This window comes from Nicotiana tomentosiformis, chromosome 1 (assembly GCF_000390325.3).
Source record: "Nicotiana tomentosiformis chromosome 1, ASM39032v3, whole genome shotgun sequence".
Classification (NCBI taxonomy): Eukaryota; Viridiplantae; Streptophyta; class Magnoliopsida; order Solanales; family Solanaceae; genus Nicotiana; species Nicotiana tomentosiformis.
Genome location: NC_090812.1, coordinates 94,205,010 through 94,221,281, shown reverse-complemented (window position 1 = coordinate 94,221,281; position 16,272 = coordinate 94,205,010). Strand labels below are relative to the sequence as shown.

At 38.2% G+C, this 16,272-nt stretch overlaps 1 protein-coding gene across 1 annotated transcript; it reads left to right on the top strand.

Moving 5' to 3' along the window:
- The first annotated feature begins 8,285 nt into the window (after positions 1-8,285).
- On the top strand, positions 8,286-15,562 carry LOC104111211 (uncharacterized). Its single transcript, XM_009620860.4, has 6 exons — positions 8,286-8,862; positions 9,385-9,596; positions 14,011-14,293; positions 14,378-14,463; positions 14,569-14,660; positions 14,771-15,562. The coding sequence occupies exons 1-6, from the start codon at positions 8,518-8,520 to the stop codon at positions 15,031-15,033; spliced, it is 1,281 nt and encodes a 426-aa protein (XP_009619155.1). The 5' UTR covers positions 8,286-8,517; the 3' UTR covers positions 15,034-15,562.
- The last annotated feature ends 710 nt before the right edge of the window (positions 15,563-16,272 follow it).

Here is a 16,272-nt window from a genome sequence, read left to right as displayed (position 1 = left end):
GCCATAATATAAATATCTGGATTCGTACGGCCAACTCACGTGCAATAATAATATAAGGATCCACACGGCCAACTCACGTGCTGCACGGCCAACTCACGTGCAATAATAATATAAGGATCCGCACGGCCAACTCACGTGCTGCACGGCCAACTCACGTGCAATAATAATATATGGATCCATACGGCCAACTCACGTGCTATAATAATATCTGGATCCGCACTGCCAACTCACGTGCAATAATATAATATATATAAAGCAAATATGGCCTGCTGCGGCATGCAGCCCGATCCCAAAAATATCCTCACAATCAGGCCCTCGGCCTCCCTCAGTCATCAATCTCTCTAGTCTCTCTTTCATGGGATCACAATGTCATGAGAATAGCCCAAAATAAATGATGATATGATGTATCAATAAATAACAACAGAGTCTGGGATATGATATGCAATGAAATGAATATGACTGAGTATGAATTTTCATTTTAAAATAAATATTTCACAACAATATGACCTTCGTGGGTCCCAATAATACTGGCACATAGTCTCAACATGATTTTTAATATGCTTTTCAGCTCAATTTCTTTAGCTCATAAAATCGCATGAAAAATGCCAAGATCATTTAACTACAAAATTCCACAGAAACAATTATGCCACAATTTTTATAGTGCACGCCCACACGCTCGTCACCTAGCATGTGTGTCACCTCCCAACAATTCACGAAATACATATATTCAGGGTTCATACCCTCAACTCCAAGATTAGAAGAGTTACTTACCTCAAACAAGCCAAATCCAATGTCGAGCAAGCTAAGCAATGCTCCAGAAATTCCATTCTGCGCGTATCAACTTCCAAAGGGCTCGAATCTAGTCACAATTAATTTGATTCAGCTCACAAAAATTATAGGAATTAATTCCATATAAAAATATTAATATTTTCCAAATCCGACCACAACTCGGCTTCAAATCCTCAATTAAAGTCTATGATTTTTTCTACTATTTTCAACCCCAAACAATAATTTGTTGATAAAAACAATAATAGATTCGTGTAATTTAACCAAAACCGAGTTAGAATCACTTACCCCGTTGTTTTCCTTGAAAAACTCCCGAAAATCGCCTCTTCCCGAGCTCAAATTCGTCAAAAACTAAATATGGGACGAAGTCCCATTTTCAGAACTTAAACTCACTGCCCAGGCTTTTCTTCTTCGCGAATACGGTCAGTGCCTCGCGTTCGCGAAGCACAAAATAGCTCCCGTCCAAATTCCTCCTTTGCGAATGCGACATCACCCTCGCGTTCGCGAAGCACAAAATGCATCTGCCTCAATGCCTTCTACGCAAACACGTTCAACCCATCGCGAACGCGATGCTTCTTTCCCCCTCACTACGCGGACGCGACACCCCCTACGCGAACGCGTAGACCAATTGCCTGGGGTCCTCAGCTGCTTCCTCTCTTCTTCGCGAACGCGTAACACCTCTCGCGTTCGCGATGCACACCCAGTCTGCCCTTCTCGAACGCGTTTTTCTCTTCGCAAACGCGAAGAGCAAATATTGCCAGCCTCTCAATTCCTCTTCGCGAACGCAAGGCTCCACTCGCGAACGCGATGAAGGAAACCAGATGGTGCATCAGAAAAATTCCAGCAGAGTTCCAAGTCCAAAATCCAACCCGTTAACCATCCGAAACTCACCCGAGCCCCTCGGTACCTCAACCAAATATACCAACAAGTCCTAAAATATCATACGAACTTAGTCGAACCCTCAAATCACCTCAAACAACGCTAAAACCATAAATTATACCCCAATTCAAGCCTAATGAACTTTGAAATTTCTAATTTCTACAAACGACTCCGGAACCTATCAAATCACGTCCGATTTACCTCAAATTTTGCGCACAAGTCCTAAATGACATAACGGAGGTATCAAATGTTCAGAATCGGATTTCGACCCTGTTATCAAAAAGTCAACCCCCCGGTCAAACTTCCCAAAAAATTCAACTTTCGGCATTTCAAGCCTAATTCCACTACGGACCTCCAAATAATATTTAGGAAACGCTCCTAAGCCCAAAATCACTATACGGAGCTGTTGGAATCATCAAAATTTAAATTCGAAGTCGTTTACATATAAGTCAATATCCGGTCAACTATTTCAACTTAAGCTTCCAAGCTAACTCCCAAATACCTTAAAACCAAAACCAACAATTCACACAAGTCATAATACCTCGTAAGAAATTATTCAAGACTTCAAATAGTTGAAAGGAGCGTAAATGCTCAAAACGACCGATCGGGTCGTTACAGTATCCTCTTGTTTAGCCATGGCTAGGTTCTTCCTGAATCAACTACTAACTACACGTTAGTCCATTCTCATATCTATATTCTGCGTAATCTCTCTTGGGTTATATCCTTTGTCTTAACTTACTCTGCACACTTGCTCCTTGTGTATCCAGTGTTCATTTGCACTTATTTGTCAATAACATCTAGTGATGGAACCATTTCTGCCTCTCCCCGTCGTCATGCTTACATAATGTTCTGGAGTCGTATCATATCCGTAGGATCTGAATAAATGCAATCTCATTCCTTTCGCCTTTCTACCACATTCTTCCTTTATTATTCCATAGTTACCTTAACCACATAATTCTGACTTAATACCATATCACACCATCTTCCCTTTTTAGGGGAGTACTAACATTTATTGCTATGAAGATTTACCTATAAATGTTTCACCTCTTCATATTTGGTGTCTTTTCACATCTTCACGGGCTCTTACTTGCCTTGCGGTAACACTTCTGTACCAGGGATAATTTAATTTCTTACACACAAAGGTGACACCTAGTGTAACTGGCACACTTAGTCCCTTAAACTTAACTCTGCTCACAATGCTTGTTTTAGGCAAACGCCTTCCTGAATGACCTTTAAAGCTTATTCTTCTGTTGTCCATTCAATTATCGCCGGAAAGCGATCTCTGAAATTCTCACGATGTCAACTATTATCAAATCCTTCGGTCCTGAATTCATGTTCAGTTTATCGTATTCACTAGCCCATACTAATTTCTATTACACCGGGGTCTAACTTTTCCTTCTGGTAATCATGTATGAGTCACTAACTCATTTCTCGAAATGGGGACATGACTTTATGGCTTATACTCCTTTATTGTCTGAAGGCTTGTAACTTCTTGTCTTTTCCTTCACTTGACTAACACTCTCTCTTTACCAGGGACAAGAGCCATACAAAGGTAAATATTTACCCCTTCTACGATTCCAATGCCAATCTTCTGAAATTTTTGAACATTCTAGGATTCATATATGATTGTACTATTCTAGAGTGCACCATATGGGTGTCTCACAAGGAGAACCATTACCATGCTTACAATATCTCTCTGAAATATGAGCTAATGATAACAATCCATCCACAATTTTGGGTTACTCTAACCCCAGCTGAATGCTGATATCCTATCCTTCTCTTAAATTATATCTGTTAGCTCCCACAGGGCATAACTGAAAAGAGTGTTGTCAAGTTAATATATCTTTGTTATTGTTGAAAGTAACTCAGAATGCTTATATTTCTCTACCTAAATTGTAAATACAGATAATCTTCACTAACTGCGTACCTCGTATCCTTCTTCACCTAGCTTCTTTTACTTGTTAAAACTTGTATCTACCTTCTGATTCTCTCGTTGCTTTTTTTTACCATAGGGGTAGATATATGTTCATGCCTTAGGGATCCTTATCAAGAGGCTCACACGTCGTAGTACACACATATCTACTGAAGGCCGTACATTTACTCATCATAAGCATGACGCAAAATCGAGTTCCTTTGACTCAACTCTTCCATAACCACATTCAATCTCTTACCAAATGTCTTTCTGGATATAGATGTCGTTGTATAACGAATAAAATAGAATTTAGGAATTTGAATTTCTTACAACTGAGCTCTACCACACGATCTAGAGTAAGAAGAAAGAGTGACATTCCTAAATGCCTTATAGCCTCCTGCTTATAAGTGTGGTACACAACACACCCATAAACAAGACTCTACTAGACACGGCTTGTAGACTCCCTAGGACAGAACTGCTCTGATACCACTTTTGTCACGACCCAAACCGATGGGCCACGACAAGCACTTGGTACCTTACTCAACCGAGTACCAATGTAACATATCTTTCGTATCATACTATCATAGGTAATTGAGTCGGAGAGGCTGTCGTGAGATAAGTAGAACAAAACATAATGAAATACTCAATATATGGTGACCCAACTTGATATACCGACATATACATATTACGTACTGGCCTATAAGGCCATACCAGTATCCGTATACATGACATTTATTTACAAGCCTCTAAGAGTACATAAATATCATAAAGGTCGGGACAAAGCCCCGTCATACCAAACAATACATATTCAAATCATACTGACCAAATAGGCAACTCCGGAGCAAGTGGAGTGCACAAACACCTTCTGCTGAGCTGATAGCCTACTAGGAGAACTCTCAACCTGTCTATCGGGACCTGCGGGCATGAAACGCAGCATCCCCAGGCAAAAGGGACGTCAGTACAAATAAAGTACCGAGTATGTAAGGCATGACAGTAGTATATAAAAGACATGAAAGAAACATGGAGTAAAGAACTCAACCTGAAATTCTGAATAGCTCTGTGGATCATGAAAATTTATAATGTCATGCATGTGCATATAAATGACATACCATGCATAGGTATATGCGTACATAACATCATCAAGCATCTAAGGGAATCCCATCATATCATCTCAGCCACTGTGGGCAAAATCATCAACGTATACCAGCTGATCAGGTGGTGGTGCGTATATAATGCCATAACCTTTTCCCATATCCCATATACACATAATATATGCGTATATAACGCCTTCTGGTCACGGGTCAATATACATGTATAAATGCATAAAATGCATAAGAAATACGTTAATAAGATTTCTCGAATATCATAAAATCAATATGCCTTTCGGACAAACTTGATCAAATACGTATTTTTCTGAGACCCATGAATAGAGCATATAATAATAATTCACATGGGGAATCAAGAATATAGACACCTCTAGTATTTCTATGAATAGAGTCATTTATGAAAGTTGCGTATTTTGCTCGTTTCGTTTGTATCATTTGGATCATGCCAAAAAGAAAGAAGGAATAGCCTTAACATACCTTAACTCCATTGAGTCCTTAATACCTTCCAAGAAATTCTTCAAATAACTCAATTCAATCTATCACATCATAAGGAGATTCAAAATCAGTGTTGAGTAAAGGCTAAGTCCTCAACTTAAACTAGTAGTTCATTTACGTAAATTTGGGTAGCATCTTCCCTGTAACTAGGCTCTCCTCCAATACCATATACCAACAATAACAAGAACACATCAATAACAAGATGTAAGCATTATTTTCCAACCTAAACCCCATCAAAATATAGCACAAAACAACCCACACACTCTAATTACTTCATACATAAAATGACAACCAAAGTAGTGTCAAACAACTTTAAAAAATATAATGACGAATGACCAGCCCACCATTCCATCACTATGAGGTGTTTCTCCACACAATTTGTACTCTAAAACTCCATTAAACAGTAGAAAAATATACAGCCCAAAGGCAACACGAAACAACCCACAAAACAGTCTACTACAAGTCAAATAACTCGAACTCACGGCTTCCGATCGCCGTCCCGTGAGTTCTAACTATTAGGAAATGAATTTATCAACATTCATTGATATTTAAACTCTTAAATAGAGAAAGTACACGTTTTCTTAACTATGAAGTACCTTCTAAAACTCAAACTACAAAGAAAAAGAGAGGCGATATAGCGATACTTACGTCGTAGGAATCATTTTTATGTTATCGCTTCTTGATTCCGTGCCCGGGATGATAATATTGTTTGAAGCTCTTGTAGAGAGCTTAAGAGTAAAGTTAGGGGTATTATTTGGGCGAGCTCTCTGAAAAAATAGATAAAGAGACGAGATGGGATGTAAATATCCCATTTTATTAAAAGTCATAAATGTGCTACTTGGCACCCTATGATTGGCCCTTCTTCCAACGCTTATAACTTTTTATTCGGGTGTCGTATGAATGAACGGTTAAGTGCATTGGAAACTACATTCTAAGAACTTAATTTGGTATATAATATGTACCAAAAAGGCCTCATATAGTACACGAACTATATTTCTTAAAAAGCTGTGTTACATGACAAATCCTTAGTTGGTGTTTCCGCAACTTTAATCCGATTTTTCTCAAACTTCATATTTTCTATCCAAACATCATATATAGCCATATTATGACTTTAAAATTATTTGAATTATTATTAACAAGTCTCATATTCATTACGTCACCTTGGGACGCACAGGGTGTAACAGTATTTCGGTATGTCCAGCATCTTAAACTGCTTCGGAATTAACCCTAGTGCTGCGCTCGGTTTGAACGGCAGCTGAGTATACTTTTTTGAATCCGGGCCCTTCAAGATTGGTGGTGCGCCTAGAATCTGGTCCATTTGATCGTGAAATTCCTTCGCGTTCTGATCTATCCGCTCGTTCATCTCTCTCATGAATTGCATGAGTTCAGTTTTGAAGGGATCATTACCGTTGTCGTTACCAGATCCTCTGTCTGTTCCCCCTGTACCGTCGAAACCGACCTCACCCCTCGGGGTGTTATTATCAACTCTTTGGGCCGTATGATTTGTAGGAACGCCAGAGGGAACTTGGCCTCTTCTATTTGCGTTGTTGGAAGCACCTGACAATGCCTGCTTTTAATTCTGTCATGACCTGGTCCTGCCTTGAGAGATGGCCCATAATGGCCTTTTGTTGCTCTCCCAGGATCCTCACTGTTTTCACAACGTTTTCGTCTTCTGCGTCATCGGTAGTTGACTCCCGTACATGTCGCGGGTACTGTCCCTCGTAGATCGGGGTTATCTCGTCCCCCTCGTTGTGGGTGTCACTTATGAATCCTCGTGTTGAGGAAGAACTTCATGTCCCTCAACGTTGTTTGCGATGTTGACATTGTTAGCTTCCATTTTCGATTTTTTTCTAAGAAACAAATAATCAAACAAGTTAGTAATAGCCGCAAGGACCAACTCAATTATGCAGCTGTCTAAGCCCCACGGTGGGCGCCAAACTGTTTACCCGTAAAACGGTACAGCTAAATTTGTTACGTGGTTTATAGACAAGCGAACTGATTTGATCTAAAATGATAAATAAATTAGATTAAAAATAAGACTTAGCGGTTAGACTCGAAAGAAATGGAAAGCCTGACTCCGAGAGCAATGCTTCCAATGATAGAAGTAAGAGCAATACAAACAAAAAATAACGTTATTTTCTTTAGCTTAAGAACAAAATGTAGCATAAGTTTTTTCAAAGATTTCGTTGTCCTACAATGGCTGTTGAGCCTGCTATTTATAGCTAGATTTAGGTAAACAAGATCCTAGGATCGAGCCTCTCTTAAATGACAATAAAGGGAGCCATTGATGAATATGTAACTGTATTTTATGAATGCAAATATTCTCTGAAACAACTGTCCATTTAATGCCAGGAAATATTATTCATTAAATACTTTCCGATGGCAAGTATTTGATTCTACTCACGTTGATCATGTTTCCCTCGGGGTCAGCCTGATGTCACTTGCAGCTATTGTTCTCGGTCCCGATTACTACGCAATTTATTTTTTACCTATCTTCGATTTCACGTGTCACACTATCGTTCGATCATTTAATATAAATCAATTTTACCCTATACACTATATATGATAGTGTGAGAGTGAGTCATGCGAACCAGTGTATATACGGGCTCGCATTGTACTTAGCAAGTTCCAACTAGATTCTCTAATAATGACTCTTGTGACATAAGTAGAGAAATTTCGGATTCAAATTTTAGTGAAGGGAGAAAATACTAGGTGATTATTAGGTAAGCACAAGATGACTCAACATCATGGTACCGAGAGAAGTAAAAAAAATTGGCTCGATTGCAAATTTCTTTCTTCTTCTTATCACGTCATAAATTAGGAGAGGTTCAGTAGGTTGGAGTCAACAAACAGAAAAGTTGAAGAAAAAACTTGTGGCAAAAACCCGAGAACCAAAAGGGCACATGGGAATATTCAAGTAGCGAGGGGGTAAAACACGGGCCATCACAGTGTCTCTAATTGGTTGAAGGCCAAGAGTAATACACGCGTCACAGAACGACTGCACATGAAAGTGAAAGCTCAAACCCCTTTTCTCCTCTCCACAACTCGGGCTCCTATTTTCATTTTTCCTTTTGTTTTTTTGTCTTTTAAAAATTTATTTTTCTTTTAGTTTTCGCCTTCAGAAACTCCGAAAAATCAACAAGTCATTGATGCGAACAAGTTTCAACATCCAAAAACCTCCAAAACCCTAATCAAGTAAACCCGCAGATTTTGATATTTCCACACTTCAATTCTATCCCATTTCACAAATCTATCAATTGTCACTAACTTAATTTCACCATATTAGACTCTTTAAGAGTTTGAGCTCAATTAACTACACACACAAATTTGGGAGTAATAATGGCTGGTTCTGGAAGCTTCGCGGTGTCGCGGAGTCATGGCGGTGACCGATTCTACAATCCTCCTGCTATGCGCCGGCACCAGCAGATGCTATTACAACAGCAACAGCAGCAGCAGTTACAGAAACAGCAACAGCAGCAGCAGCAGCAGTTGCAGAGAGCAGCTAATAAAGCTGAGGCGCCTGGGAACCGGACGGACTCGGACGATTCGACTACGACATTGTCGAAAACGCCCTCCGTTTGCTCCGCTGCTTCGCCGCCACGGCCGCCGCCAGTAAATGTTACTAATTTGGATAGTTTGATTGAATCTGTTACTCCCTTCGTGCCCGCCCTGCATTTTTCTGAGGTATAAGAGGTGTTTCAGTTATTTCTAAGTTATAAGTTACTAGCAGTCGTTTTTTTTATTTTTATTTATAAGTAACACAATCTTTATAGTAGCAGGATTTTGCTTTTTCATTTTGCTCTGCTCAAACTATTGTCCTTGCTTGCATATGAGGCGAGAGCTGCTTATAGATTTCAAGTTTTTATTTTCATTAACGTTCCTCTTTTATATTTGGAGTGGAATGGATATTGAAGAATCATATTAGCCAAACCAGTTTGTGATTTAGGAGTAATAGTTATAGTAAAGGTAGTAGTTGTTGTTCTCATATTTAGGAAGCAAATGCTGTTTGATTTGCTTTCAAGATTTTAAGATTTCTGGTTTAGATTTCAAGATTTTATGTTTTCTTCACATTTCTCACGTTTAGGAATCAAGTGTGATTTATTTTTTGACCGATATGCATTAATTTTGCGATTTATTTGTTGCATTAAGAATGAATAGCATCAAAATGAAGAATATTTATCAATTTATCAAGCTTTGTATGGACAGGTGAATGTAAGAGGCCATAGAACTAGGGAAGCAGAGTCAAATCCCTATTATTGCCTTGGGGATCTCTGGGAAGCTTTTAGTGAGTGGAGTGTCTATGGAGTGGGCGTACCACTATTGTTGAATGGGAAAGACTCAATTATACAGTATTATGTTCCTTTCTTATCCGGCATCCAGTTGTATGTAGATCCATCTAAGCCATCTTCACGCTTTAGGTAAGCCAACCTTTGATGTTCTTTTTCTATTTTCGTGCTAATTAGTCTTTTTATTGGTCTATAATTATTCACCATTTCTCGGAATGCTTATTCTGCTTGCCATCTGAATTGGCATCCACTTTAGCTATGCTTCATAATTTTTCAATTGCTTAGTTCAGTTTGAGTGGGTTACAAAAAAATATACAGTCAGACCTCTCTATAAGAGCATCCCTATATAACAACACTTCACTATAAAAGCCAAGCTTTTCCGGAACCAATTCTTATGTTATGTTATAATATATGTTCTCTATAACAACACTTCGCTATAACATCCAAAAATATTCGGAACAAACGATGAAGATATTGAGCGGATTAGAACATAGACTCACAAGCTTTAACTTGGACGTGCATTGAGTTCACTGTTTCACTTGGCTAATTCCTTGAGATGAAGATATTATTATTGTTCCATTGCCACAAAACGCTCTTAAAAGAACCATTGCAATAAAAATGCTCCAAAATTGGTTGTTCTTTTTCCTATGTTGTTGAAATCACCCCCCTTATGAGAGACTTTAATAACTCTATATGCCGCAAATGGGATGTTGAGATGATTAGGATGAATAGAATCTTCAGAGGGAATATGATTCACATGTAATCATGGATTTTATGACGTTGAAGTGTAGTTTAAGACACTGCTATTTGGTAGTCATTTATGGAAATATATTTTCATTGCAAATGATGCCTTAAAATAGAAGCTAAGGGGTAGTTGTTTCATAATTTTGCTTTTTAATGAAATTATTTCATAATTTTGCTTAGGATAGCGATTTATTCTTTTTGATAGCTTACAACGTTTACTAAATTGCATGTGATGGTTGACTGTTTTATATTGCAGTCTGTTATTTTGTCCATATCATCTATCCACGGCCTCTAACTCTTGGAGGGATATTTCGTATGCATTTTGTGGAAGTGTAATGTGATTCATTGAAAGCTTTATGCTGCTTGTTGAAGAAAATTGAGAGTACCAACTTGATAGGTGCATTAAATAGACAAGAGTATATTGAGAGTATCAACTTGATGGTTGCATTAAATTATTTACGATTTACCTTGTTGATGGTTCTCGGTGGTGTTAAATTGTTTAGGGTTTAGCTAACGTGCATTCTAACCATATGCTATAATTTTATGGAGTTCTTTCTATACTAGTAAACTACAAGTATGTCTTGCATATTCTTAGTGGTTGTGTAGCACTTTCTTAGTTCTTCTTGTTCATCAATAATATCTTACCTTATCAAAAAGAAAAAAAAGTATGTCTTGCATATTCTACCTTAGAGAATGGATTAAGGTAACAAATTTGATGGATGCCTTAAATCCTAAGTTGCTCGGACTCGGGTGCAGGCATCTGATACAGGCACGTATCCGAGTGTCAGATTCGGCAAATCTAAATTTTAAGATTTGGGGGTGCGGATCCAGGTATGGATATGGGTGCGGGGATTCGGATAAAAAAATTCAAAATTATAAAAAATAGAGCTATAAAGAGAAAAAGAAAGCCATTCAAGGCGTTCCACCAACTCTCCATCTATATCGCTGCTACTGTTTACCAGAAGTTCGAACTCAGAACACGATCCCTTGGATTCTTGGTTTTTCTCAAACACAAAGCAGCATAATATGAGACAAAAGTACTACAATATTGAAGGTATGCCATTTCCCATGTCTTAAATCTGTTTTATTTTTAATTTTGAAAAATCAAAATGTCAACCCCTCCAAAAATAAAAATAAAAATAAAAATAAAAAAATTTGTCGATGGACTCAAGTCAAAGTATCCGAAGTTAGTTGACCAAAACCGGGACGTATCCCGCTCCCATCCCGTGTCGAGACGGGTGCAGCATCAAAAACGAAGAGTCCGCGACTTAGCTTAAATCTACCTCGCTGATGGTATTTGATTGTTGGTATTAAATAGTTTTTAATTTTTGCTCCGAATCTGAGCTGGCACAAAAGTTAAAAGCTCCTGAAGTCTAGACCGACAAAGATAAATCATAACAGAAAACTGAGACCTGCAACATCCTTAGTGAGAATTTCCCCGTCCTTAAAGGCCTCTATGGTTCCTGGTCTTCTCCATTATGGGAGCTTATTTCTTAAGTACAACATTAGTTAGTATACTCATATGATTTAATATACTAATCAAAAATAATAAAACACTAGTTAATATACTCAAATGACATCAATAGAGCCTTCACATTTCACTTAATGTGCTCTTGGTTACTTGCATTTGCTGGTTCTCATTTATCAGCCCCCTACAAAAAAAAAACCTTTGCCTGTGTGAAAATATCTCTCTGAAGTGTAATAAGTAGCAGTGAAGCTGTGTTTCGCTGGCTTGCTCCCTCTTGATCATACTCACCGCGCACTCAAGCTTGTGTTGTTAATAAAATAAATATATTAGGTAATACAATAAAAAAATACTACTCCCTCCGTTCCAATTTATGTGAACATATTTCCTTTTTGGTCCGTTCCAAAAAGAATGACCCCTTTCTAAATTTGGAAACAATTTAGCTTAAACTTACAATTCTACCCTTAATGAGAAGCTTTTATAACCACACAAATACTCTGGGCCCCTTTTTGACTTGTTTAGGACTTCAAATTCCAAAAGTCTTTATTTTTTCTTAAACTCCGTTCCCAGTCAAACAAGTTCACATAAATTGGAACGGAGGGAGTATAGGTAATATGATTATATTCTACTAGTTGAAGTTGTTGTGTTCCAATAGTGGCAGATCCAACATGGACTTGAATAAAATCTGCTTACATCTTGCTTTGTGGAAAGAACTTCTTGCAGAACCTGGAGTAATTAAGCAGCAGTCATCCCTGTGTTTAGATGGCTCTTTCCATCAGTGTTGTCAAAGGCGCACTTAAGCCCTGAAGCAAGGCTCAAAACATGTTGAGCGCTTCGCCTCGTTTTGTGTGCGCTTTAGTGTCGCATCAAGGCTCTAAGGCATATTTTTCCTTGCCAATGAATGTAATCCTGAAAAGGCGACATTAAACAATTGATATTTCACTTTCTCGTAAATTTTTTTCAATTTCTTGTTCATATATTTGTTATTCATGCTTATAATTATTAGTCTTGGACTACCGCTACGTATACACATTTTTAATTTTTCTCAAGTTGCGCCTTTTTTCATTAAAGCCCACGCTTTATTTGCGCTTTGCGCTTAAAGCCTCAGCGGACCTTAGAGCTTTTTTGCGCTTTTCGCCTTTGATAATACTGCTTTCCATTAATAAATCAAAGTTCCATTTGATCTTTGAATGAATTCCTGGTCAGTTGTGCACGCTGCTTGTAATTTCTGTTCCTTATAATGATACTTGTTAATCTGAAAAAGTTATAATGTAAAATGATACATTAACATTTTGTTTATGTTGCAACCACAACTTCTTTTCTCACATTGCATGACTTGTCTGAACATTGTTGAGACTCTACTCTGGATGCCCTTTAAGCTTCATTATTACTTAACTAATAGCGATATTTTAACATCTTTCGCGTCATCTCTCTAACCATTTAAAACATTTTTAACCAATTGGATTATCGCCAGTTTCGAAGTAAATGCATGGTTCTCTCTCCTTATTTTGCTATTAATATCTTTCTGCTGTGTTGAGGGTGTGTTAAAATGCGGGTGTACTTTACCCTACAGGCTTACCTGGATAGGCTATTCGGTGATCCCTTGCTTGGTAAATGGTGGATGTACCTTTTTGAAGGCACCAGCAATTTCACAAGTTTCTGAACTAATTTCTTCTGCAACTCATCTTGGTGCTGCTATTCCCTTTTCTGAAACTAAACCTTTTGGTTTCAAGGAAAATTTTGCATAGACAACTTGAGACTTTTTATCTGTTTGGCACTTTCCATAGGCTAGTAGAATGGTTGATGTTAGAGATTGATGATCTGTTTCATGATATTACCATTTCGTGGTAATGAAACACACATGCCAAATTAGTGCAGGTTTCCAATGTTCTGGGGTTTTAGTTTTATTATGATACTTGTGAGATGGGAACCTGGAGCAGCACCTGAAAATTGTTCAGTGAGAAACAGGGTTAGCTTCGGAACTGTAGACACCCTCTTGAGCTACTAAAGTGGCTAAAGTAACTTGGTACTTGGTGCATCTTCCTTATTTGATGGTGAGACTTGTTCTTTTAGCACTTATGTGGACCTTTTCTCCAGAAATAGTAAATCGAAGAAGAAGCTTGTCAACATATTATGATTTTTACTTGTCAGAAAAAGATATTAATGTGTTTGGTCCAAGCCGATTAACTGATTGCGATTATTGTCTGTTATTGTGAATAATAATTGGATATTTTAGCTAATGTTTCTTTCTTTCACCTAAAGAAAACTTCACCTGGCACAGTTGGGCATTTTAACATGAATCTACCTTTTATCTTGTGTTCCTTTTGTTTTATCCAGGAGGCCTGGTGAAGAGGGTGATGCTGACTCATCAAGGGAGACCAGTAGTGGTGGAAGCAGTGACTGTGAAGAGAGGCGGTCCAAATCCTCTTCTGATGGGCGGTGGAACCAGCACAGCCTTGTAAATCAAAATGCCCAGCGACTAAATAGACTATCATTGAGGGACAAGTCTGTCACGGGTTCATCGAGCGATGAAGCTGAAATTTCGAATTCTCTTGGGGTGCTCTTGTTCGAGTATTTGGAACAGGAGCAACCACACCATCGAAGACCATTGGCTGACAAGGTACATCATTTATTAGTGTTTGAAACGAATCACTTCTTTGTCCTAAATGTGTGTTTTGTTCTGCATTCATATCTTCTTTTTCAGATAGCAGTTCTGGCATCTCAATTTCCAGTGCTGAAGAAGTGCAGGAGCTGTGATTTACTGCCTTCTAGTTGGATTTCTGTAGCTTGGTATGTTTACAACCCTGTAGAACTTAGAGTAATTTGCAACACGATGAGGATATTTGAAGCTCTTATTTTGCATTTTAGTTTGTGACTGCTGCAAGTGTGTTGTAGGTATCCAATATATAGAATACCCATGGGTCCCACGTTGCGGGATCTGGACGCTTCTTTCTTAACCTTTCATTCTTTGTCCACACAATCCAGAGGTATGTCCACCCTTTGTGTGCAAACAGACAGATTTATGTATTTGTTGTATGCATGTGTGCTTCTACTTCCTAGTGCTTCTTCTGAAGTAATGTTTCTGTCATTTTCTTAGCTCTGAGTACAGTTCAGCCACGCTACCATGGTGCAACTGGCAGGAAAGTTCTTGGCAATGTAAATGCATACTCAAGAATTTCTTTACCAGTCTTTGGCCTTGCCACATACAAACTGAAAGGGTCAATCTTGAGTCCATGTGGACCTCATGAATCCGAGCAAGAAGATTCACTATTGCAAGCTGCAGACAGTTGGCTTCGGCGCTTGCAGGTTATCCTTCCCGATTATCAGTTTTTCCGTGTGCACTATTCTCCATGGAGATGATCCAGCTGTTGAAGCTCCTACGTTTTTGCTGATAATGGGGAGAAATTTAGATTGTCAGTTTGGTTAAAAAGTTTTGAGATCTAAAACCCCAGATTTTGACCAATCTTGGTCAAAGATCCATATCTCCATTAAGCCTTCCATTTTGGTGTGGAAGGTTTTTGTATTGGATTGAGGGAGAAAAAGATCGGATGGGCGTGATAACTCTCAGTGAGTCTATTTGACGCTCACAGTGGAAAAGCTGCTGCTTTGTACTTTATGATTGTTTCCTGAAATGTGGCAGGACTCCTCATTACCCTGCCTTCTTTACTTTGCTGGGGTGGATAAAATATAATCTTCTGATATGGATAGGCCTGTTGTCTTTGTTGAGTCAGGAGCAGAAGTTCTTGACAAGTGATAGTGACGAAAGATTTGGAACCTGTATTTTCAGATTGCACATAAAAATTGATAGAAATATTTGTTATAGTTTGTCAAATTCATACAACCAGTACGTTGTGTTCCTGAAATTGCAATCTCATGATTTGTTTCCTTATATTCTTAATTCACATCTTTGGATCTTCATAGGCATTGAGTAGACCCCAGTTTCAAAACTGCCTGGACTCTAGTCTATGGTACGAAGTACTATTACCAAACTTCAATAGAAGTTATGCCAAGAGCAGCATATGCAGCTGAGTACTTCCTGAGTTTGTGTTGATGACAAATCTGTTGCTATTCATTATAGGTTATGATCAAATTAAATGGGTCATTTTTTTTAATTTAGTTTCTCTTTTCTTGAATGCGTAGTCTTAACTGAAAGGGTGCATAGGAGGTGGTTTTTCTTTGCAAGGGAATCTGGTTCTCATGACAATGACAAGTGAAGTGGGAACTGCAATGGATAAGTGTGCTAGTATAGGTAATGGTTTATCCACTTGTACCTCAGATTTAGGTATCAATTTCTTCATTAACCATATAATTTTGTGGATTGGGTTTGTTACAATGGTGAAGCTTTAGGTGTAAGAAAACAATTTTCTTCATGACCTCGAAGATGGTTTTGAATTCGTAAAGACTTGTTCCTGTGATTATATAGTTTAGGGTATAGAGTTTATTCAACTTCTTTTTCAATAACATTTTTCTTATAAATTCTACTCCCATCTCTCGGATAACCATAGTTGGAAGCAGTAGAACAAACGAGAATGAGAAGCTAACCAGTTTCATATTCAAGTCGCAAAAAGTAATGGAAGCATGAGAAGGAAACAAAACTTA